The 25017-nt window shown below is 39.4% G+C and overlaps 2 protein-coding genes across 6 annotated transcripts; both read right to left on the bottom strand.

The window, feature by feature from the left end:
• Positions 1 to 2145: 2145 nt before the first annotated feature.
• On the bottom strand, positions 2146 to 11248 carry TRMU (tRNA 5-methylaminomethyl-2-thiouridylate methyltransferase). Its single transcript, XM_032688409.1, has 11 exons — positions 11126 to 11248; positions 10591 to 10756; positions 8363 to 8469; positions 7678 to 7800; positions 6331 to 6503; positions 5611 to 5664; positions 5030 to 5096; positions 4129 to 4229; positions 2935 to 3079; positions 2628 to 2710; positions 2146 to 2375 (listed from the first exon to the last, which is right to left on the bottom strand). Exons 1-11 carry the CDS (start codon positions 11214 to 11216, stop codon positions 2229 to 2231), a joined length of 1257 nt encoding a protein of 418 aa, XP_032544300.1. The 5' UTR covers positions 11217 to 11248; the 3' UTR covers positions 2146 to 2228.
• A 1780-nt stretch (positions 11249 to 13028) lies between these two features.
• GTSE1 (G2 and S-phase expressed 1) lies at positions 13029 to 24981 on the bottom strand. 5 transcript variants are annotated; one of them, XM_032688392.1, is made up of 12 exons: positions 24869 to 24981; positions 24142 to 24219; positions 23082 to 23145; positions 22398 to 23001; positions 20988 to 21158; positions 19475 to 19640; positions 17921 to 18286; positions 17656 to 17728; positions 17010 to 17258; positions 15711 to 15891; positions 14455 to 14580; positions 13029 to 13445 (listed from the first exon to the last, which is right to left on the bottom strand). In XM_032688392.1, the coding sequence occupies exons 2-12, from the start codon at positions 24212 to 24214 to the stop codon at positions 13362 to 13364; spliced, it is 2157 nt and encodes a 718-aa protein (XP_032544283.1). In that variant the 5' UTR covers positions 24215 to 24219; positions 24869 to 24981; the 3' UTR covers positions 13029 to 13361. The 5 variants fall into 5 exon arrangements, with proteins under 5 accessions (XP_032544283.1, XP_032544288.1, XP_032544284.1 ...); XM_032688397.1 differs by having other exon boundaries at positions 19475 to 19622; XM_032688393.1 differs by having other exon boundaries at positions 24876 to 24951.
• Between the last annotated feature and the right edge of the window lie 36 nt (positions 24982 to 25017).

The raw sequence follows: 25017 nt of genomic DNA, 5'->3' as shown, positions 1-25017 counted from the left end.
AAAAAGAAAATAGAAAAAAAAAGAAAGAGCTGAAGAATAGTGACGAAAGTCTTTTTTGTCCTCAAGTGTTATGGAAACACATTCAAGCTGCAGGGAACACATTCTCCTGCATAAAAGAACCATCCTTGGAGTGAGGTGCCTTCTCAGTGTCCTCATAGCAAGCAGCTCTTCACCCAGGCAGTAAAGCAGAGCTCAAACCACTCAGCAGCTCCACCCATCACTGAAGCAATGCTCAAGCCCAGAAAACCACAAGTAACTACTGAGCCTATAGGGCAGGATGAACATTTTCTTGAAAAAAATAGCAAATTTATCAAAATTACTGGGTGATTTTGTTGCTGTTCTTAAAGCATTTGCAAAGCCTACCCAAATCCAACAAGTAGGTTTTTTTGCCTAGAAAACATTTTCAGACCAGGTTCAGAGGACTGTTTAAGAGCAACTGAGTTTAACCCAAGGGTGATGGGAACCAGTTGTATGGATCTTAGTTCCTTCAACCTGCGCAGAGTTGGGTACCACAATGTCTCCAGGCTGACATGTTTCAGTGGGTTTGGGCATGCCCAGAAGCAGACAGTTTTAGGCAGCTCTGAGAACTAATCTTGCAGATTAATAAATCCAGGAGTCACAGGTGGCTATGTCCTTTTTCATGTCCTCACAGTTGAACGTATCTCTACCAAAGCAGATTGTGAGATAACATAGTAGTATAAACCACACTAGCATAACACAAAACATTTGTTAAGATTTTAATTGGGACATTTGTAGCAAAACTCAGGTGAGGACAACATGGAGCATTAACTCCTTAAGTAATTAATTCTACATTTTGCAATGTAACCACATAAAACCACGTAAAAGTCATGACCAGGACCCATAACAACTAACCTAATACAAATCAGGAGTTCACATGAAGCATAAATTGTCCTTACTGTTAACCTGCACATGGATGGACAGTAGATCTGAAGACAGACTTTAAATTTAATTGATTTTAGCACCAGTGAAAAAGGACGGTTTTCCCCTCTCAAGTAGATCTACTGTAATGCCAAGTAAGATTTTAACTGTCTAGGTTTTTTCCATAGGGCTCCCTGAACTGTATTTAACTTTGTCAGATCAGGAGGTAGACAATGAAAAGTCTTCTCCCCCTTTTACTTTTCTTAGCAGAGGAAACAAAAGGAATTCTTAGAAGACACCAAGACAACAGAAAAGGATGTACGTGCAACCCAAGCCTTCAGATCTGCTGAAAAGATCTATTCATGCTACAGCTTTCCTACTGCCCAGAGCGGATGTAAATCTCAAAATTCTACACTCACCTGGAAAGTCCTGTTCCTGCAGAGCTGTACTTCGGAGACAGTTAGGAATTCATTTTTGTTGACTTGCTGTAATAAAGTTTTATTATAAGCTTAGGGTGTCCTCAATATGCACCCAATCCTTATAAACATAGATAATTTGGTGGGGTATTCAGCTCTTCCTAATTTTGAGATACGGTAAGATCTAGTTATTATCAGGTCTATATTAAGCTAGATAGACAGCAAGGAAACTCCTACAAATTCGCATTTTTCTGAAGCACAACAATGCACTCTTTTCTCCAGGGGACAAACCAAACAGCCTCAGCTCTCAGCAGTTAGCAGTCAGTTGTGTGAAAACATTTAACATTCCAGACTGTTTTTAAGTCCCTAAGATTTGTAATTCTGATTTATGTAAACATGGGAAACCACTACTTAATACAGTTTAAGAATCCACAGCATTTTTTATAAAACTATATAAAATTAAATATCTCTTGCTTGCAGTTAATTCAAAATGCTGAATTTGAACACCTTTCACTCCTTTTCTTCAGTACAAAGCACAAAGATACATTTAGTGCAAAACAACATATGTACTTTACTAGGGATAGGCACCTTTAAATAAGGGGGAAAAAAAGGCATTTCATTTCCACATAAGAGATATTTATGATTTCAGACATGATTTTAATCTTAAAATTCTTGCATGTGTAGCTACTATTACAGTTAACAACTTAAGACATCCCTTGATATGTATTAACATAAATAGTACCACACAGTCCAGCAAAATTGCACTGCACTGGTTTTAGTTTTAAACTCATTCAGTGCTAACAGTCAAGAGCTGGGACTCTTCGGTCAACTGGCCTTAAGAACATAGAGATCAACAGGAGCCACAGTTATTACAGTTTTTATTATTCTCAGGCAGCAAATTCTTCCAAGACCTTCAATAAACAATGCCACGTGTCACGTTGCTGGTTCTATTTTGTCAATCTCTTCCTTCTTTGGATTTTCCCCTCGGTTTTTGCCCTGTTGCATGGTATACACAGATGGGCCCAACCTCAGGATCTTCCCGCTGCCCAGGCACTCGTCACCCTTGTAGAACACGGCAAACTAGGAGACAAACACAGGGAGAGTCTTTTCAGCAGCTGCACACAGCATGGTGACCAACTCAAGCCTCTGCAAGACCTGCTGGAAAGCGAGCACATTCATTTATTCTGACTAAATCTTAAAAAAAACCCAAACCACACAAAATAGTATTAAATAATAAATTAATTACTCCAGCTAATAAAAAAGTTACTCTATTTTATTAGCCAGATCAGCTAAAACACAAAAAAGGACAGAAAACTACTTCTAATAACTTACCTGTCCAGGCGTGATAGCTCTTGCTGGCTTCACTAGCGTTACCCACACACTCCCATCTTGGTTTAGAGTCAGGACACAAGGCACTAGGCAGAAAATGACCAAACACCTGACAGTTAATCCCTATGTTCACATTAAAAAACTTTCATAACTAGGCTAAACAGATCTAAGTCAAGATACCGTTTTATAAGACACTACAGAAACAGAAAGACAAGCCAAAACATTTCAACAATTTTTCCAAAACTGCATTAACACACTGCCAGAGTTTAACAAATCAAGTAAAAGAAAAAATAAAACAAGGTTTGATTACCCAGTGCCATCTGGTGCCGAAACCTGAAATGACATTCCATCATCTTCTCTCTAACAAGTTCTGCTGGAGGTTCCTCTGCTATCCAGTGCACTCGGTTGGTCCGCAGGAGGTCTCTGTACAGAGCAGGGTGGTCTCTTGATGGTGCCTTAAAACATGTTTATTTAATGCTGATGTTTTTGCCAGTGTATAACTTGTAAAGCATGAAATACAGAGGAAGCATCAAGCCATATCAAAATGAAGGCAAAATGAGTAAGAAAGCAAGCATTTATTATCACTTAAATAGGCTAAAGTAAGCCTGAATTATTTGTCAGTCTTCTGCATTTCAAAGTCATGTCACTTCTTGTATTCTTTTCCCTCCAACCATGTTTCTGCCTTCTTCAGGTTGTGTTCAGAAGTCTACTGTCCTCCTTTCTCCTATCTCAACAAGATGCTACCTCCCTCTTCTCCAATTTTCCAAATGAACACATCCCCAACAACAGTGTTGCACACACACAACCTTACTGTAGGGCATAACAAAATCTTCTTGGTGCTCCTGTCTGTTTCTTCTCAATTCTCATTTGTTTATGGTCTCCCACCACCACTGGCACATCAACAAGTAGCAGAACACCTTCACTATAATCACATCAGTATCAAATAAGAACAACAACTGCATGAACAGCAAGAAACACTAACAATGCTAGCAAGCTGCAGAACTCCAAGTCATCTCATATGATTAGCCATTAACACACCAATTAGCTGCAGTATTACATATATTCTGCCTGAGTTTTCAAAATGGTAAAACTGTATTACTGGCTACTAATTCTTTTACTAGAAAAACAAAGCAGCAATACATAAACAAAGACATTACACCTTTTATAAACCCTATTATAACAACTTTTAAAGTTATTATCATATTAACTATGACAAAACCCTCATGCTTTAGAGTAGAAAATAAGAGCTCAGTAGACAAGCTGATTCTCTTCAGTATTTGCCCTTTGTTTGGAAAAGTTCTATGACAAAATCTAAACCAACTTGCTACTCAAGAAAAGCCCCTTTGGATAAGATGTTTCATGTCGGCTGATGCTACACTAGTTGGTTCTTGTTTCCTCCAAGAGAAAAGCCAAGAATTCTGCCCAGCTTAGGATCACATTCCATACAGCAGCAGACACAAAATTGCTTGCATTAGTCATTTGAAACACCAGTGTTTTAACTCACCACGTAGACATCTCTAGTGCTGACATCTTTGTCTACAACAAACCAAGCTTCCTGGAGGCCTGCCAGCCGAGCCCTCTGGCCTATTGTGTAGAGGAACCAACCTAAGGAAAGATGAAAATGGAAAGCTGCTAGCAACTTTTAATCTTTTACTTTCAGAAAAATCATTTTCCCCAAACTTTACCACTAAACAAAGAATAACAAACCAAGCTGTCTTAGAGAAGTGGGCCAATTATGAACTAAACTAACATCTACTTGAAAGTTTTCATCCGCACCTGAAGCACATGATTTCACACTAGTCCATTTCAACTATGGCATTCATAGGTTTTATAAAATAAAAACATTTATTTCAGCTTCAGTTTGTGGTTTTGCTACCATTCAGTCTTGCCAGTTTCCCTTACTTTTATATACCAGTGCAACATCCTACTATCATAAATTACTTGGGAGAGGAGCTTGGGTATGGCAGCTCAAACTGAGGACAGCAAAGGAAGGACACACGGGAGAAAAGGAAAGTTAAGCTGCCCATGTTTGGTGATGTCCTAATGAGCATCACTGAGGTTCATGATGCATTTTTTCTGCAAAGTTTAGGTACTAAAGAACCTGGAAGCACAATCATTTTGAATGAATTAAGTGAGCAATGGTCTCTTGGTATTAAAATAACAATCAGTATCAACAGAGCAACTCTAATAATTATCATTTACTTTCTTGCAACATGGAATAATCAATCAATAATCAGTTGTAGTTCAAAGTTCTATATTGTGTAAAGCAAGTTTCCACGATTCAACAAAAACTTGGGGAAAACCTGTAGACTTCTCTGGAATTTCACAAAATTGGTGCCTCTAAATATAAGCAGCATTGTTCCATTTACCTAAAAGCAAGCTATCAAGGTAGGTTAGCCAATTACCTTTGTGTGTTCCCATCACCTTCTTATCTTCAATGGAAACAAAGTTACCTGGTTGAGGTTCCAAATACTACCAAAGAGGAAGAGATAAGTCACAAGATGGCCCAAGAAAACCTCACAGTATATTTTAGATTTCATCACTGTATTCTCTTGAAGCTGAAAAATAGCTTTTCAAGAAGCAAACTCTGCCCAAGCAACTTTTCCTTGATGCTGCTCTAGAGAGAAAAGTAGGAAGAGTAATCCTTTTAAGAAATAATTTTAGGCTTCACTCCACCATTCTCACACATGGCAGGGGACAGCAGGATTCAGCCATTTGCCCCACTCACATCCCAACCACTTGTCAGAGCCTGGCACACAAAGAAGTGCATGTTCACTCCTTTTGCTGCAGAAAGTGAGTGACTGACAGCTGGTGGAGAGGCATGATACTTCCTACAAGCTGTTGGTGTGAGCTTCTGCCTAGGCCTGGCACTTCAAAGGGAGATGGGACATCACTACATATTGTGGGCCACAAACTGCTGCGGATTTTTTATAAAAACTGAACACCAGAACAAAACAAAGATTGTCACAGATTTAGTGCTGCTCACCTCAAGAAGGAAATTTTCAAAGTTTCTTTCACCAATGAAACAGACTCCCATACTCTGAAAAGGAAACATGGAATTGAATCCATAAAAGCACAGAAAAACATCTGAAATAATATCTACTAATAATCGCTTGAAAAAAAACTTTCAAAAACAAATAAGTTTTCCCTTCAGTTACTGCCTACATTCTTCAAATACCCATTTACAGAGGATGAATATAAACGTGAAAAGCAATCAAGACAGCATTAGCAATACAACTACTGCCTCCACTACATTTTTTAAGATCAACTCATGAGGTGTTATTTCTCAGAGAAACATAACTTTTTTTTGTTAAAAGTAACTGTGGAAAAACAGGATGATCCAATTTCTAAAGACAATTATAGTGAGGAAGCCTTTAAAAGATATGAAGAGTAAAGACCAAAGGCTTCTCCACTGCTGTGACAGAGGATGCTTTCCTTCAGGCTCACAGCATCCTACACATTCACCTTCACCTTAGTTCTTCTGAGGTACAATAGCAGACAAAATATCTGCAAGCTAAAATACACAACTAACCACAAACTCATAAAAGTACTTTTAAGGAAGTAGACGGCAAAGAAAAATGTTTCCCAACCTATTCTATTATGGTGCTCAGAAGCAGACAACTTGTCACAGATCAAAGTTCAAAAAGTTCAGGAAAGTCTGATTTAGAGAGAAATACAAATCAAAAGAGTTTAAGTGTTACCATGCCTCTTTTTTCTTTAGCACATGATGAAGGTCATGTTCTGCTGCTATCTTCTTTACAAAACTTTTTGTTAAATCCCCTAAAGGAAAAATGGTTTTCCTCAAAGCATCCTGTGAGATCTGACTTAGAAAGAAGGTCTGGTCCTTAAAGAGGTCAGCCCCTTGAAGGAGTTTCACAGCTGTGAAGTGAAACACATAAGGCATCTCAACATAACTATCATTAATAGCTCAACTTCCTTTAGTATTTTGACAAACAACATTTTAGTTTTATTATTTCCAAATATATGTTAAAGACAGTATTTGACTAGTTTTTCAAAATCTAACTGAAAACGTTTGGGTATTTTCTCACCACTAAAAAGATCTAGAAATATTCAGATTCTGTACTGTGCAGAATCTTACAAAGTCTTCCACTGTCTCATCTATTGCAAGAGTGCCTATGTCACTGGAAAGGACATCAACAACACAAAAAAATGAAAACAATTTTCACATTTTATGTGAAAGAGAGAATGAAGATTAAAATACCTTAGAGTATACTGTTCCTCAAAACCACACTGTTTTGCCCTGAAATCTCCCTGATATAAATCAATGATTTGAACAATCAGTGGAATTATTCCCAACGCTGAGATGAGAGTTTGACTTTTTTCTTTAAAACAGATGCAATCTTCTGAGTGCCCCGCTCAAATAAAATTAGAGTTTTTCAGTCACGTTCTGTCCACTCCCTTTAAAAACAAATAGCTCTGCTGTTGTACAAACACTACTTATGTGTTTCTTGATTCAAATGAACACAAACCACAGGCCAATAGTTCAGTCACAACTAGTAATACAAAATCTCAGTAAAAAGGTAAAGAAGACTGTTTAGAATATCATGAAATACTACAACTGTGAATCATAGTCTGTCACATGTGTAGTTGGTTCACACATATAGTTGTATATGTTGGTTCTGCTGGGGCCATTTCAACTTTCCAGAAATAAAATTAAAACAAAGAAAAAAATAAACTTCTTTAAGTCCAGATCAAACAAATGGAAGTGGGGAACCTGTAATGCAAAAACATCACCATGGCAGCTTTGCATAGTGATAGTTTGCAAGTTTCTTTCCCTTTGGGTATGGCATGCTTCTCACTATAGATCAGACTTTCAATTGGCTCTTAAAACAGAAAATGTAATACTTGACAAGTCAGGGTCATTTTCAGTTATGTAAATATGCTGTTTTGCACAACCAACCTTCTACAAAGGCTGGGGTTTAACTGGTTATTTTGTGTAAGGTAACAAACATCCTTGATTCTGTGACATCAAATATAGTTTAAATTTCTTCTTTGTATCTAGGACAAAACATGAAATGAAGACACCACTTACTATTTCTAACTTCAAAACGGTTTCTGAAAAGCCTCTGTGGTCTTTTAACATGTTTCTGTTGAAATACTTCCTCATCCTCTAAGGAGGTCCTAGCATAATGCCCAGTAGCAATTGCATCTGCTCCTATCAATGAAAACACAAGCCAAACAAAATACAAAGGCATGTACTTGAAATTCACAGTTCAAAACAGGATTGCAAACATCCAGTAAGAAAGGCAGAAAGCAATGAAAGAAGAAAACCTATAGAGGAGTCTTACATTGACAATAGTCCTACTCCTGCTATTTAACTAATGTAAACTATTCACCAGCATGCCAGTACATGTGCTTCTGTGCTTTAAGGACCACCTAAGAATGTAAAACTTAATGGTCAGGTCAATGCACGTCCCTGAATTAAATCTGTTCCTACACTTGAGCAACCTAATCCAGTGGAAGATGTCCCTGCCTAGGGCAGGGGGATTGGACTAGATGACCTTTAAAGGTCCCTTCCAACCTGAACCATGCTATGATTCTATTTGTAAAAGCAAATCTAAACCAAATTACTTTGCAATTATTGAAATACTGCCACAGAGATATGTGAGTTAGGCATGCACACAAACTCATGTTTTTCCCCACTTTTTAAAGAGTTTGTATCCTGTAAGCATTTCCAGGGCACGCACTCTGTATTGACACACTTCAAAACTCCTTACCAAGGTTATCCATAGCATAATGCAGAAAGTAGTTGAATTTGATGTGCTTGTTACACACAATATCAGGATTAGGTGTCCTTCCCAATTCATACTCTTTTAAGAGGTCGCTGTAAAATAAAGATTCAAAGTCTATCAACATCATTAATATGCATAATACTATCTGAGACTGGACAATCTGTATTAACATGAGAGGTTGAGTTCCCATCATACTAAGCATTTTATGTCAGAAATAAAATATCCGTTAGATTTTAACCTGCAAAAAAACAATGCTTGGAAGATTTTTTCCAAAGTGCACTGAGAACAGAGTCAAATGATCATTTATAATCTTGTGACCTTGCTTTGTTAAATTAATACTCCCTCAGGGCAGACGTGGCTGCCCACTGTGCATATCCTACTCATCTCTTATGAAATACTTACTTTTAGAATTAAACGACCCTATTTAATTCTTCAAAGGGCAATGTGGTGCAGTACACACCAGGAGTTACTGTGTCACAGCGGAACAGACAGTAACTTCATCTGCATCCTTAATTTTACATACTTTTTCCTGACCTTTTTCTTTCCTTCTAGAAATTCAAAGATTCTCAAAGTTATGTTGTAGTTTTACACCGTTGCATAATTAAAGTACTTAGCATTACCTGCTTGAAAACATTGAAATAATAACTAATGCAATTAAACCAGCATACAGCAATGCCCTGAGATACCAAAAGGCCTAATCATTGCATTATTTTGCTTGTCCTCAGTAGCTAGTGAAGTCAAGAGGAAATGAGGGCACAGACTGGATTTAAAAGAACAGCAATCCTAGTATTCATGTTATAGATTACATCAATAAATAGGAAATAAAGTAACGTGTCCTTTATTTTGTCTAACTCCTTTTTCAGAAGTTTTAAATTCGACAACTCATACTAATAATTAAATCATCTGGGTCTACCCAGAACTGACTCCCTCTTGTTGGCTCAGCACCACATTCTTATGGTACACTGGAAGTTTTATATAGGGCTCAACACAACGCCAGGCTCACATTAGTTCAGAGCTTCTAGTAAAGCACAGAACTAGAGAAAGGGCAATGGAGGATACCTACTGGATCTCTCTCTGATGTAAAGATCTGAAAAAGGCTTTGCGCAAACCATGGAAAAGACAATAGTTCTGGAATAGTTTTCATGATAAAAGCTGTTTTATGATGATTAACCCTTTAAAGAGAGATCCAGAGGAGTAAGTTTAAGGTCACTGATGACAGTAAAGAAAAAAGGATTCTGAAACAAAGAAAGACATTTGTAATAGAATGTTTGGAAACACTGTATTAATAAATGGCGAGAAGCAAAAGCAAAGCTGAACTTCTGTGGACTTTGGTTCATTTATGGACACCCCACACACCTCAAGCAGCTTGATAACACTTATTCATTCTCTCACACCAAAAGGGAAAAAATTGAATAAACTTTCTCAGAACAAGGCTGTCCTGTTATTTTCTTCAGACTGCTCAAAGGTTTGGTGCTCAGCTTGATGTCATTTCAACATGCAGTAGAAGCAGCAGGTTATTCCTCAGTAATAACAGTACTACTTAAAGGGGAATGATGAAGATCAGGGAACAACTTCTATGTATTTATGTTCAGTGCATAAAGATCAATTATGCTGTTATACTAATGTGTCCCTTCTTATCCTTTCCCCCACGAAAAACTCTCAGCCTTTCCAATGCAGAATTTCCACTAAAGTGCAACAAATTCACAGAAAATCTGAGCACTCCCTTTAGAGTCTAAACAATTTCAAATTTGTCATAGTTTAAAGAAGCAAGGCTAGCTTATGATCGTTTTGTGGTACGGTGGATTCAGTACACATTATGTAAAATGCACTGCCTAAGTTATGCACACAGACAATAATAAATAATAGCACCCTATTAAATGGGTTTTTTTCGGGTTGCAATAAGGTTGGGCCAGTACATGGGTAGCTGAAGACACAAGCTGCAACAAACCAATTGCTACACATGCACAACTAGGGAGAAATCCTCTACTGATTTAAAAAATAACATACAAAAACTAGGATATAAATTCTGACCTAAAAACAAATCAGAGAGAAAATAATTCCTCCAATATTTAACAGGCTTCAGGACTTCCTCTTAGCACTGATAATACTGCAGTGCATTGCCATTGCCCATAATCTGTCCATTCTTGCTTTTCATCATAACACAGTACCACACTAATATACTGAAATACCATCTATTGCAAATGTGTTTCTACCTGAATACTTCATTCCAGTATTCCTTCACGTAGGAAACCTGGTGAAATGGAATATCGAGCTTCTGGCAAACCCGGTAAGCATCCTCGCAATCTCTGTCAACGGAGCAAGCTCCCTGTTCATCCAGGGGGTCCCAGTTCTTCATAAACACGCCTGTCACCTGGTAGCCTATGAAACGAAGGTAAGAATCACTTAAAAAGTTGAATTCTTACAGCCTGGACCCAAAACCTGTGTTTTTCAAGACTTTCTTGACTAACTGCTTCCTTCAGAAGACGCGATTAGCCTGTGCTAAGCAAACATCTTACTAAGCTTTACAGTACAGTTATTGTATGGCTGTGTTCTTCCCTGTAGCTAACAGCTAACTTAAACCAAGCTCTTCTGGCAGTCTAATAGGACGATATGTCGTATTAGCACCCGGCTCCCCGCGGTGCCCTGCCCGAGGTGAGGACCGGCCCAGAGGGGACGGGGAGGGGAACCGAGGCCCCCACAGCGCGGCGGGGCCGAGCCGGGGCTCTCCCACCCCCGGACGCCCCGCACCTCGGCGGCGCAGCAGCAGCGCGGCCACGGCGCTGTCCACGCCGCCGGACACGGCGCAGGCCACGCGTCGCCCCGCGGCCGCCGCCAGCATCTCCCCCGCCGCCGCTTCCGCCCGCCCGGGCCCGCCCCGACACCGCCGCGCGGGGAACGCGCCTGCGCGCTGCGCGGGGCGGGCACAGGCAGCGCCGTGCCCTCAGTGCCGGCTGCGGCAGCGCGAGCGCGGGCCTTTGGCGCCCGCACGGCGAGGGACGAACGTACCCGGCCCAGAGCCGGGGGTTTTCCCGTTCGCTCCTTCACTCAGTGGAAAAAGCCGAAGAGCTCTCTGGCCCACAACCCGCCCCACATCAGGCCAACCAGAACCCTCACACACACGCTCCCACTGCCCCTGAGCCCCAGGACCCAGCACACTGAATTGGATAAAGGAAGACCCAGAAGAAAACGTTACTTCTCTCTCTGACTGCTTGATGTCCATTATCACTGCATAAGCCAAAGTTCATTGCAGCTGGCTACAGCCAATACTACAGAGCAGCTCTACCACCATTCATCTGCACAGGCAGACCTGTGCTAACCACGCCTCTGCTGTTTGAGCAACTGATTCGTACCTTGAAAATTGGAATTTGGCTCTAATATGAAGACACATCAGTGTGTTAACTCAGTGTTTGAACCCCTGTGAAGAGTTAGGTTAGTCCAGAGAGATGGTGAATCCCAGAAGTATTCAGCCAGCCAAGCGACCCCCTTGCTACCCAAGTTTCAGCTGGCAGAGGACTCATGGCATTTGTAAATTGTCATGGCCACACTCAAAACCAGGATTTACAGCTGCTGCCCACAAAACCATACATACACAAAAATGTAGTTCTCAGTGGGTACAGAGTGCTTGACTCTCCTGCAAGTCCTTGAAATTTAGGGCATAAACCCATTCACCTCTTTTCAAAAAATAAATCATATCACTTATTTTAAAAAATTGTGGTTTTTTCTTACTTCTCCCTCTGATTCAGTTTAGAAATATGCAACTAAACTAATTTCTCCCCTCCATTTAAAGACTTGTTCAATTATTGCTTTTAACTGCACAGCACTGTCTCAAATAGTTTTAATAAATGCTCCAGTTGAAAAAGCTCTCTTGCTTATCACAGAAGGAAAGCAAGAATAACCAAAGCAAGTATACAAATTCCATATTTTTATGGTTCCTACTTGGCAGGAGCAGGTAAGCGTGGTTGTTTCATCTAAGAATCTTCAACATCTCACCAAAGGCCTTCATTGAGAACGGATTCTGATACTGCAGTAGCCCCTGAACAGGCAGATGTGTCAAGGGAGGCAAGTGCCTTCAGATAAAGCCAAGGCAGACTACTTTTTCAGCATCAAAAGGTTTGACAAACTCCTTGGAACACCACTTCCTACTTAAATCCTTTGTCTCCAATTTCCACCACTTCTTGAATTAATACCAACAACTGGTATTAATTGTCAAGAGATTTCCATCTCCTGACAAACTTTCATAAATATATTAAAGCTAGTATATACACAGCAGAAGTCTCTAGTCTCAAGACAGGCTTGTCACTTCAACATTTATGAGATACTACTGTGTGCATTTTCATTTCTATTCACTTCCCTGTATGTAAAGTCTCCAGATGTGGCAAATTCAAGTAAGAAAGTATTTTTCTATTCTTTTCAGAATGCGAAAGTTCGTCTAACCTGCAACTATTAAGACTAAACCATTTGGCAGTAACATGCTGTTACTTTCTCCTTTGCATCACAAATTCAGGTGGTGCTGTTGATTTATTTCACTGGCATTCAATAATGAAATGTTTGTTTTCAAACTTGCTACACCACTCTCAAGTCCACTAGGCTTTACCTACACATTAACATTTGTTCATGAAACACTACAATTGAAGTCTGTAATAAAACACTATTTTGTACAACAGTTTGGTAAACAACTCATTTATTTTAAATTAAAACTTCATTGTACATAGGGGATAAGGAATCAAAGGACAATTGGTAGGAAATAAAGAGACAGGTTTCCAGTATTTTGCCTTAGAGCAACATAGTTTAAATATATGCATTGCAGCACATCCACGAACAAAATCGTTATCAGACTCTGACTATATCATGACTACTGGAATTCTACTGTGTTAATGCAGTTCATCAGATAATCTATAGCCATCTTCAAAAAAACCTGTATGAATGAAGAGTAACACCTAAGTAAAGATCACAGTTGCCAAGAATTCTTCATTTCAGTTCAAGTTCAGAACTTGAGTAGAGGGGAATCCAGATTTTCTTTGTTTACATCAGGACTCAGAGTGATAAGAGGCGAACTCAAATCAATTAACTGAAAGAAAAACAAAATTTAGCTAGTGTAGTCAGTTTTTGTACAGGGCTACCATCAGCTATAGTCTCTATTAACAGTCTTCTTGGGCACTTTTTTTTGTTTAGGGTTCCTATTGGAATTCCTATTCAGAATACAAGCACAACAATACAAGCATGACACTCAAGCTTTTATCTTCAGGTTTTTAAACATAAGCTCATTCCTAGGCAAGCACAAGGTTCTCACAAGGTGGTTATTGCCCATACTCACCTTAAAAGCCTAAAAAACTTTTCTGAGTTTCACTGCTATGCATATTCAAGTGACACTGCCATCCAAGTCAGAGCAGAGCACTTCTGAACTCCTCTGAACATGCCCTCAGAAGTCAGACTTCTGTGAGCCTCTTCTTTTGACATACTTTGAAGGACTTGATATTAAATTGATCCCAATTGCATCTATTGTCGAAGAACACATCCTCATAGTTACCACCATTCATCTCACAATATCTGAAGGCATCTACCTTCAAGCCACTAATGTACAAAACACACTCGCCCAGAAATGCTTGTGAAATTTAGAGTAGATTCCAACAGACATCTTCCAAATGAAGAGGAGATTAGGAAAGGAGCTAAACAGTAGGGACAACCTTTCTTTTTTGATTAAAATGAGCTGCTGCCAAGAACTGAAGATGTGCAAAAAGACAGAAACAACACTAAGCATGCCCACTCTCCTGAAGACAACATTCACTTTCTGCTTCAGAACAGTTTAATTCTATAACAACTGCTTTAAGTGTTAAGTTCTTTCTACATCCTCCTCCTTTTCCTATTTGCAGATTGCTCACTGAGCTCTACTTAGGACACATTGTTTGATTTTAAACATTACATTCTCTTTACTTAGAACACCTTAGTATGTATATCATATTGAACTAATATTAAATAGTTCCTACAGTATTGTGGAGCTGCTCTGCCAACAAGGGTATGCAGCCAACTGACATTTTTCTGCTAACATATTTGCACCTGAAGATTTATTCAAATCTTACCTTTATCTGCCCAGAGAATACAGGCTTATTCACTTCAGGAGTGTTGGAAAGGTCAATCAGAGGTCTACTTTCACATTCAAAAGTGTGTGAGAGAGATTTGTCTACTCCAATGTCTACCAGTATGGCCTTTAAAAGAAAAAATAGTTCAGGTTTTCCATTCTATTCACCATGCTTCCTCCATAAACATTGAGACAGTCAATTTAGCTTATACAGATGTAATAATCACAGGACAGGCTTCATTTACAGCTTGGTTGTTTTTCATGCAGGATTGTTTGCACACAGTGCAAAAACCTTAGCTCTTGCTCTGCCAGCAATGGGGAAAATGCAGTGAGACAAAGAAAAGAGCTCATTGGGGCATAAATCTGATTTTAAGTGAAAAATTGTTTTAACTCAAATTTAAAACAGAAGATTAATAACTCTTAATATTTAAATGACTTAACTCCAATTATTGTGCAATGTTATTTAGCCATATAAACTGTTCTGTAGAGCTTCACATTTCAGTTATGCTTTTGTCCAGTTTAACTACCCTATACATGTACTGAGCAATTCTCTAACAGATACTTTGTGTCACCAAGTAAGCTAACCAGGAATATACTAATGCAATAACATCAAGTAATTAATCTACAGATTATTCTACACCTGAGTATTTCTAAATCAATAACCACTCTGACAGTTTAATATTTCAGAACTACCAGTTCACGTCTTTCTCCTTAATGCCTGTGGAGTGCCAGCTTTCAACATGAAGCCAGTACATTCCTGAGAGAGGGGAAAAGTGTTCACTGAAAGAATTACTTAACACTTACCTAAGTTTACTGCTATGTGGACTTTGGGGTTTAATTCTCCCTTGTTGTATGCAGATTTGCACTCCTGTTAGGAGATTGAATATAGCTACAGCAGTGTTTTGAGTTATTGGGATTTTTTTATCCCCAAGAGGGCTTTACAGCTGCAACAGGATCTGCCCGGTGACACTGTGTTTCTAATCAAATCCACAAGGATTTCACAGCACTGTTTCCAACGTGGAAATTCAATATAAAATCTGCAAGTATTTGACTTTTCAGCTTTGAGATGGAAACATAGTGGAAACACTGAACATATGTTCAGTGTTAAAAACAGGCACTAGAGGGTGCACACAGTTACAGCTAATCCGTTTTAACTTCATGTGTACCAAAGTGGGTTTTCTACTTGAAAATAATAGTTAAAATAATTTGGTTTCAAGCAGTTAACTTAGTTTTGTAGAAAAATGTATTGTCATTTACCTCAGGTTGTTTCTCTTCAGCCAGCTGATTTTGTACTTCAGCCTCTTTTAATTCGTTTTCTACTACTTCTGTAGCAGATTTTTCTGGTGAGAAGGTAAGAGCAAGAGGTAACACAGGTGGAGGAGATACATCGTCTTCTGAAGAAGATATCTGTGTCTTACTCTCTTCTTTCTGTTTAGAACTAGAGAAAAAGAACATCAGCAATAGTTGAGTTCTTTAATCAACATGAATTACTTAAGCCAATGCCCTAATCTCATTTTCTCCTTTTTTTAACCACAAGTTTTAATCATCAAAAAGGTTTCCATATTTCAGCCAATAGAATGCTAGTTACCTGCAAAATACAAAATATTTCATGCTGCAATAAATGTACAGCCTACCCATGCAAAAGAAGAAGAGTTAATGACTTCAGGATGATGAAGAATTTAATCTTAATTGACATATCCATGCAGCCTAAACTTCACACATGCAGTCATTGATATTGCATATCACTGAGCAACCCCTTTCAGCCCCTGCTTGAAAGGAAGTACTGACACCAGCTGGAAGACCAGAGGCTGTAATCTAATTAGTATGATAAAGTCAATGTAGACAGAGTAATTGATTCCTTGAGAAAAAAGACTATTTGGGACATTTGGCCTAAGTAACATAACACAGTTTTCTAGCCATGAATCATTCCTGCTTTAATACAGTTCCACTGCAGCAGCCACAGAACAAGCCTGCACACATATATATGGCCCTTGTCAGAAGATGCTGAGCTGATAATATGAAAAAGGCAATATTACTCTCACAGAAAACAAATATAATTAACAAAAACACAGGTAAACCTGTTCAGAAACTAACGTTCAGTCAACTAAATCCTTGGCTTTTTGACTGATGCTTTAAAAAAGTGTAATTTTAGAGACCATTGGTAACAGTATAAAACAAAAGTTAAAAGTAATATGCATTTTAATCAGCTACTTTCCTTCATCAGAAGGTGATAGCAAAGTAGCACGAACGCCAAATCTGCTTTCAGACAGAGCATCAGATACAAGTTTTAGTTGTTCCCTAGCTCAAGAAATATAAATAAATTCCTATTAAAATTATAATTCTTTAATGTTAGATATTGACTCACCTCAGTAAGGCTTATAGCATTTTACTAGTCACAAGATATAAATTTTTATTAGGCCTATACAGCATCTATGCTCAAATGCTTCATTATAAACATTTAGCAGAGGTCCTTGAAACCCAAAAGTCATCGTTAAAATTAATTTAGAGGCAGTGTGCCTACAATAGTCATTTAATATATGAGGGATTCTGAATTACCCAGCTGCAAGTGTCTTTCTGGTAGAAAAGCTGGAACTTCGGTGAAGAGATGCAGCATGTGGAGAAAATGCCATTCTTGGTGCAGTCTTAGGGGTCGCTGCTGGGAATCCTGAGGTCCGACGGACAGGTGTAGGTAAGCCAGATGGTTTCAGACTGGCAGGAGTCATGGAGGCAGGCCTCTCAGGAAAACAAAAATTCTGAAAGACCTTATCTTCTGAGGCTTTCATAGGAGTGCTGACTGCCATGGCACTAGAAAAGGAACATGCATTAGCCAAAACCTTCTGGAAACAGTTGGAATAAAACTATTCCTCCAAACAATAGAAATCTATTTCCCTTCGTCAGTAACAGAACAGCAATCAGCTTAAAGGTGATAATCACAGCATAGTAAGGGCTTTACTTCTTAGAAGTCTTCCATGAATGACTCTAGTCTATTTAGCACTGCTAAGAAAACCGTCAGAGGGTTGTTTGGTTTAGTTGTGGGGTTTAGTTTGTTTTAAATCAGTTCCAATAGGCACTAACACATCTAACCTGGATGGTCTCAAGGATTGACAATGAAGTTCAAACTTTTAAAGACTGTTGCAACACCCAACCATGTTGCATTCTAAGAATTATGCCCCAGTGAATTTAGTTTTCAGTTAAGCCCTACCTTCCAGGTGTACCACAAAATGTTAATCCAAGAGATGATGTTGCTTTTGGTGCCAATTTGTTTGGTGTTGCATCTAAAGAGAAAAGTTTTGTTAACTGCTATCAGATTCATATTTATTTATTTTATAAAAAATATGTTTCAGTTAAAATACTAATTCCTTCTAAAAGGCAGACAGAAGTGTAATGAAACAAATAACAAGTATTCAAGGTAGCATTTTCTTTTAATAAGCAAGTTAGAAGAGAGGTCACATAAAGTATGTGCTTACCTTGAGTCTTCACAGGAACCTTAGTTTGACTTGTGGAAACAGACAAAACTCCAGCCTTGGGCTTTGGACATAGGCTTCCTTTTGCTGCACTTCCATCTTTATTCTGCTGACATAGCTGCTGCAGACTGGGAAGAGAGCTCAGTCTCTGAATTCCACTGCCTGCAGCCTCAGATGATGTTGCAGAAGATGAAGATTTAGCCAAGGTTACAGCACTAGATATTTTGGGAGTACTAGCTGATCTCACTTGCTTCCTGGATTTCTCAGTATTAGCAGCGTGCAGAGATGACACTCTGGTAGGTCTGACAAGGGCCAGCCTGCTTGTACTAGAGCTACTCGCACTAACTTTTGATGACATGCTTGATTTTCCTGAAATAGAAAGTTAAGTTGTACTTCTGAATCATCGCTTATCGCTAAGTTTTTGACTAAGCAGAATAATTACATTCACACAGGAAAGAAAAATGGCAATTTACAGCATTTAAATTTATGTTCAAACAACTTAAGTTAATGGGAACACAAACAACTACTGAAAACTTACTCCCCAAATTTTCCCACAATTTTATTTTAAAGTCTTCTCACCAAATTCCTGAATTACTGCAATCAAGCAAAAGAATATTCACAGAATGACAATACAGCTTGCAGATTCAAGTTACACTTCCAGCACTCTCTCCCAGCATAGCTGACTCTGTTCCCTTAAGCAGCCTTTCAAGAAGGTAGTAGTTTGAGTTACAGTGAGTAATGCCACAGGCTAAACTACCCCACAAGGGCTTTTTCCAGTTTTCTGTACAGTTCTTACTTTTGAGTCTGTAGGTTACTTTCATTAATAGGATGAATCTTGACAGTTATATTGCATAAAATAGTTCTTATTAAGCTTTCAGTAATATATTATTATTCTTCCAGAAGCAAAGTACAAAACACAAATTTGCTGTAACTTGGTATCTTGAGAGATGTACAAGAATTGTGATGCTTACAACCTGTCAGTACTTCTAGGAGACTATTTTCCTGATCCTTTGAGACTTACTGAAAGGGTCAAATTGATGGCCTCATTATAGTATTAGCTTCTTGGCTGTATTCACTTATCTCCCCAAAAGTGTTTTTTCCAATCTGCTTGAGTAAAGCTTATCCTTTTATTAGGCCTACAGAAACTTGCAGCAAGGCCTTCCCCCTTCCTTCCAAATTTCAGTTGCTTTGGTGTTGTTCAGTCATTTTTTTCCCTTTAATACCAGTTAGACAAGCTTAGAGCATTCAGAAGCTCACGTTCTTGGTTATAATAGAGAAGATTATGTATAAAATTTTCTGATCTTATTTTTCTAGCTGTGTCAGACCCTCACATGTAGGCATCAGGCTTTCATCAATCTAGTTTTTACAAATTATAGATGTCTAACATTTATCTTTAGTCCACAGGGATTTACAGGGCTAGCGTAGAAAATTTTATTCTCCATTCAAAACATTTCTCACTGCTCTTATATATTGGACACCATTAAAACATTCCCAAACCCACATGCTTAACTACTTCAAAGTTGATTTGTGGTACAAATCTGTAGTAGGAATTATTACCTTTTTTTACTATGGGAGAAATGGGTAAGCTTGAATTCAGACTTGAATTCACACTGGAAAGTGATGACAAAGATGATGATGTAGTCCTTCTTGTGAGACCACTGGCAACACCAGGAAGTTTCAGATATGTCATCTTCCTTAAGCCAGGCTGAACCAAAGAACATAGCTTATTCAAAAGCAAAAAACCATCTATTTAACACATTATTTTGCCATTATTTTTCTTGGTATTATAAAACTTTTTATTTGTGAATTTCAGAGGAGCTCCCTACTCAGATACAGTTTAAAAAGTGAGTTTTCTTAGAAACAATCATTGTATCTGGATTATTATACAGACCTAGAACATCAGATCTACTTTTATTCCTGCCAGAAATTGAGTATAGACTTAAAGGGATTAAAGAATAAAAGGAGTCAGCCCAGGCAGCAGTATATGCTGGGCACCAACCAGCTGGAAAACAGCTTTGCAGACAAGGCCCTTGGGAGCACTAGTGGACAATTGAACATGAGCCAGCAATGCACCCTTGCAGCAGACAACACTGACAGTATCCTGGGCTGCACAGAGGAGAAGCATTGCCAGCAGGTGAATGGAGGTGATCCTGCCCTCTGCTCAGCACTGGGAAGTCCACACCTGAAGATCTATGTCCAGTTCCAGGCTCCCTTAAATGAGAAATTTGGAGCTACTGGAAAGAGTCCAACAAAGGGCCACTAAGATGATTAAAGGACTGGAACTGGAGCACCTCTCATCTGAGGAAGGCTGAGAACTGGGACTGCTCAGCTTGGAGAAGGCTCAATGTGGATCTCAATATATAAAAATATCCGCAAGGACAGTGTCCCAGTGGTACCCAGTGACAGGACTAGAGGCAATGGGCAGAGTGGAATACAGGAGGTTTTACCTCTGATCATCAAGAAATAATTTTTTTACTGCCAAGCACTGGCACAGGCTGCCCTGAGAGGTTGCCAAGACTCCATGCTTGGAGATATTCAAAAGCTGTCTGGTCCTGGACAAATGACTCCAGGTGGTCCTGCTTAAGCAGAGTGTTGGACCAGATGACCTCAAGAGGTCCCTTCCTTCCAGCCTCGATCATTCTGTGATTCAGTGAAGCAGCATGCAGCATTAAAGTAGGCTCCTAAAGCTTCAAAAAAACTGACAGCTGTAGGTATACTACCTTCATACAAGTTATGGCAACCTTTTCATATAGTGTAGTTAACTACACACATCAAAAACTTTGTGTCTTACAGAAAACTGTTGATCACTTACCTGCAAGCTAGTACTTTAAAAATAAAGGCAACTCATGTTAATCTAACACATTTACAGTTGCTCTTAAGTACATTTCACTGTGTTACAGAGTTAGAGCACACTCAAGAATGATAATTATAAAGCATAGATTACTTTTCTTTAAAACCATTTTACACAACAGTATAGCTTTAAATTAAATTAAAAAGTAAACTATATTAATTTTTCTTTCTATCAGAATATTACAGAAGTTATTTTTGTATTAAGAATACTTGTCATTACCTTACTTAGTGCAGGAAGGGCTTTTGTGTCTTGCGCTGAGGAACTGCCGCTGAACGGGGACTCGAAGACATCTGAAGCAACACTAGATTTATCAGAAATTAGATCTTCAGATGATCCCTTGCTGCTCAAGTCTCTTTTTGTAGAAATACTAGTATTTTTTCCTGATTTGAGCTGCAAATTTCAATGCAACATTTTAAAAGCTACTATTGTTTCTAGAAACCACACACACATTGATTTTGTTAAGAAACAAAGACAACCGTCATTGAAGAAGCCTCTGAACCCAGTGAAGTCCTTGGTGTTTAGACAAATACAGTGTGAAGTTAGTCTAGTGAGTGTATTTGCTAAGTACCAGAACATGTTTGAACCAAGACATTGGACAGTTCTGCAACAATTCATCAGCACAAATCTCATATAATCATGTTCACCCCCATCCTGTTCCATACTGTAACAGCTGTTCCTTACAACAATATTGGACTCTCTATTTAATATTCCTCTGCTTTACACTGGCTTCCAAGGGATGAACATTACATGGTAGACTGCATCATGCAGACTGTTCAGAGAGTGGGGTACAATTTGGCTAGTTAAAGCATTAAGATTGTGCCTTTTCTTATAGCGTCCAAAATCTAGAAGAGATTTATACCACAAAGGAATCAAAGGGTCCCCTAGTTTCCATACGTGATGGTTCTTAATAAGCCAATATCACATTTCAGTAGAATCTGCAGTACATACTGGAACCTAAGCCATAAAGCTGTAGAGCAATAAAATCCAGAAGATATTCTACCTCGAGACTGGGATTTGTGCACACAAGGCCACTAACACAGCTGTTTCCTTGCTATCTTAAAATACATTTAAATTTGGTCACATAGCCATATATGTGGTTATATGTAAGTATAATACCAGTAATCAGTGCTTTTTATGATTGAGACAAGTTGTGGGCAGAACTAGACCTAAAAGATTTCCCTGACTAAATAATTGTGGGGTTTCCCATCCCTGCCTCACCTCCATTGACAAGGGTTAACAGCAAATAAAGTCGTTTTTACACAGTCAGAGTAAAATTAAGTGTAAAATGAAGTATACATTAGGTGTAACAGTGCAGTATTTTTACCAGGAACAAAGCAGTGTTAGAAGCCAGTTAGAACAGAACCCAGGAATTACAATATTCACAAAACCAGAATACAGCAGAAATTTGACCTCAGATGCTCTACATTGTCATAATAAACAAGCTAGTTGGCTACTATACCAGTGTCTACCCTACTTTTCCTTTTTTTATATATGTTTCCTGACTAAGGACCTTATGAGGTAGAGAAGCATCAGAAGATTAAAATTCACTTTTGAAGACTGTAGATTAAACATTCCTAAAACACATAAAGGCCATGTTTAAAGAAAACATTGCCCAGAAGCTGACTTTACCTTTTCAACAGTCAACAAATTGCTTCTTCCAAGAGTACACGAAGGTTTTGCCATTGCCAGTTTGCCAGTTGCCTTTATATTTGTTTCCTCAGATTTCTGTTCTTGTGTCAGAGGCAAATTGGCGATTTTTGTAGGAGACACACAAATTTTAACAGGGCTTCTGTTTGGAGGAGTAGGAAGAACATGTATTTTGCCATCTGACAAAAGCTTATTTGATGCCTTCTGAAAACAAGGTGGCAGCAGACATGCTGGGCTATCCTGCACATTGTATGTCTCCCGTTTAACAGCTCTGGGACTTTTTTCTATCTTTTTGTTTCTCAGTATTTTCAGCTTTGACTCTGAGTCCTCCACAAATGTTTCTATAATCTTATTTTTCTGTTCTTCTGATTGGCTTGTGTTAGTCTCTTCATTCTTGCTTCCAGTCTTTATTTGCTTTGCCAACAAATGAGCCTCTTTGAAAATTTCCACAAATTTCTCTTCTTGAAGTGGGCTCCACATGAGTTTATCATCAAAAGCAGGCACGCTCTTGTTTGCTTCCATACAAGCAGCAATACATCTTTCTTTGTGTCCCACAGCTCCAACAAAAACCTCATCTTCATTTCCACTACAAAGAAAAATAATTTAACCTGGCATTTTTCATGTGTCCATTTTGAAGGTTTTCAAGGCAAATATACCTTTACTTACCTTGTTGAAGAGAGTGAAAGGTCAAAATCAAACTTTTCATCACTCAGAAGAGGAAAGTCTGAAACTATAACAAGGATTTTGTCACATTTCTTGCAATAAAATATGCTTTGACAATTTGATGAAGTTGATGTTCGATGGTAAAAAAAAAAATTTAGCTACCAAGTTTAAAAAATTAAAACATGTTTTAGGTCCAGGAAATTTAAGGTACCGTTGTGCATATCACAGAATCCATTAGGTTGGCAAAGACCTCTGAGATCATCAAGTCCAACCTATGACCAATCACCACCACATCAACTAGACCATGAGTGCCACATCCAGTCTTTCCTTAAAGACCTCCAGGGACAGTGATGCCACCACCTCCTTGGACATCCCATTCCAACAGCTAATCAACCTTTCTGTGAAGAAATTCTTCCTAATATCCAATCTAAACATCTCCTGCCACAGCTGGAGACTGTGTCCTCTGGTCCCTGTTTGCTTAGGGGAAGAGGCCGACCTCCACCTGGCTACACCCTCCTGTCAGGGAGTTGTAGAGAGCGATAAGTTCACCCCACTGCAGAATATGACAATTGTGAGATGCCCAATTACCATGAAATAGCTCAATGCTAATTTCTAAGCATCCATAATAGGAAGATGGAATGTATCTTATCAGCAGCCTCCAATCAAGATAAGTGAGAATATATAATCTACAGCTATGTGACAATGCAGTTGTCCCATCAGTCAGTTCTTTTCTGGTTCAGGCCATCACAGGTCAGTAGCAGGAGCCAGCGAGAAAGATTAGTTTTCTTGTTAGTTATTATATACCCTACATATTAATTGAATCAGCAGCAGACAGATAAGGAAGAGGGAGGAGCTCAGATAAGATTTACAGAAGAAAGGTTGATGAGATCAGTCACTGATACACAAGCTCTAGGAGCTGTGCTCCACAAGCTCCTCAGGAAGCTTCTACCTCTGAGACTGCCAACAGCTGCCCATCCAAGGAAACAAGTACACAGAACATGACACAAAGCAGATACTGATATAATTAAAGGTATAAACCAGGTAGAGAATGTTCTCCACCTACCACTGCTCATGCAGTACAGTTTTTCTTCAGTCACATGACTCGCACACACTGGCGTTTCTTTTCCTTCCTCCATTGTGTCTGGAAAATACAGAATTAGCCATGCAATATGTTAAATAAAAAAACCCAAACAAAACCAACAGGGTCATGGACTTTGATGATACTGCCAAATTAGCGAGGGGGTAAACAATCCCTTTGAAAACTGTCATACTTAGGGTCTGCCACGCAGAATAGTTAAGGTTGAAAGGGACCTCTGGAGACCACCCCGTCCAACCCCCCTGCCAAGGTAGGGTCACGTGGAGCGTGTTACACAGGAACGCGTCCACGTAGGTTTGGAATGTCTCAGGAGATTCCACGACCTCCCTGGGCAGCCTGTTCCGGTACTCTGCCACCCTCGACGTAAAGTTCTCCCTCGTGTTGAGGTGAAACTTCTTGTGTCTCAGTTTATGGCCATTGCTCCCTCGTGTTGAGGTGAAACTTCTTGTGTCGCAGTTTATGGCCATTGCTCCTCACCTTGTCGCTGGGGACCACCGTAAAGGTGGTTTATGGGATATCACACAGCTCACAGTCCCGCCAACCTCTCACCGCCCCACCTCAGGCAAGCTCGCATGGGTCGCCCCTTCCCCGACCGCAACAGCGCCTCAGCCGCCAAACCTCGAGGAAAAGCCCCTAGAAACCCCACCACCCCGCGGCGCTGAGGAAGCAGCGGGAGCCACCCCCACACACTTACCACTCACCGCTCCCACCGGGGCCGCCGCGCACCCGCCCGGCCGTTTGAAATGGCGCCCCGCTCACGTGACGCGCCCCGCGCGCCCTCATTGGCAGGTTCGAAGGATACACGAGCCCTCCCGGTGCATTCTGGGGCCTGTAGTTGGCAGG

This window comes from Chiroxiphia lanceolata, chromosome 5 (genome assembly GCF_009829145.1).
Source record: "Chiroxiphia lanceolata isolate bChiLan1 chromosome 5, bChiLan1.pri, whole genome shotgun sequence".
In the NCBI taxonomy this organism is placed as follows: domain Eukaryota; kingdom Metazoa; phylum Chordata; class Aves; order Passeriformes; family Pipridae; genus Chiroxiphia; species Chiroxiphia lanceolata.
This window is presented reverse-complemented; position numbering and strand designations above follow the sequence as displayed.

Excerpts from the sequence above, each read along its gene's own strand:
- TRMU (XM_032688409.1), bottom strand. The coding sequence starts at position 11,216 with ATGCTGGCGGCGGCCGCGGGGCGACGCGTGGCCTGCGCCGTGTCCGGC. Across the intron at positions 4,230-5,029 it reads GGTGATGGGAACACACAAAG|GTTGGTTCCTCTACACAATA; the intron begins GTAATTGGCTAA and ends ATCTTTCCTTAG. Across the intron at positions 3,080-4,128 it reads GCACTAGAGATGTCTACGTG|GCACCATCAAGAGACCACCC; the intron begins GTGAGTTAAAAC and ends ACATGTTTTAAG.
- GTSE1 (XM_032688392.1), bottom strand. The coding sequence starts at position 24,214 with ATGGAGGAAGGAAAAGAAACGCCAGTGTGTGCGAGTCATGTGACTGAA. Across the intron at positions 18,287-19,474 it reads TTCTCCCATAGTAAAAAAAG|GAAAATCAAGCATGTCATCA; the intron begins GTAATAATTCCT and ends TTTCTATTTCAG. Across the intron at positions 13,446-14,454 it reads TATTCTCTGGGCAGATAAAG|TTAATTGATTTGAGTTCGCC; the intron begins GTAAGATTTGAA and ends TTTTTCTTTCAG.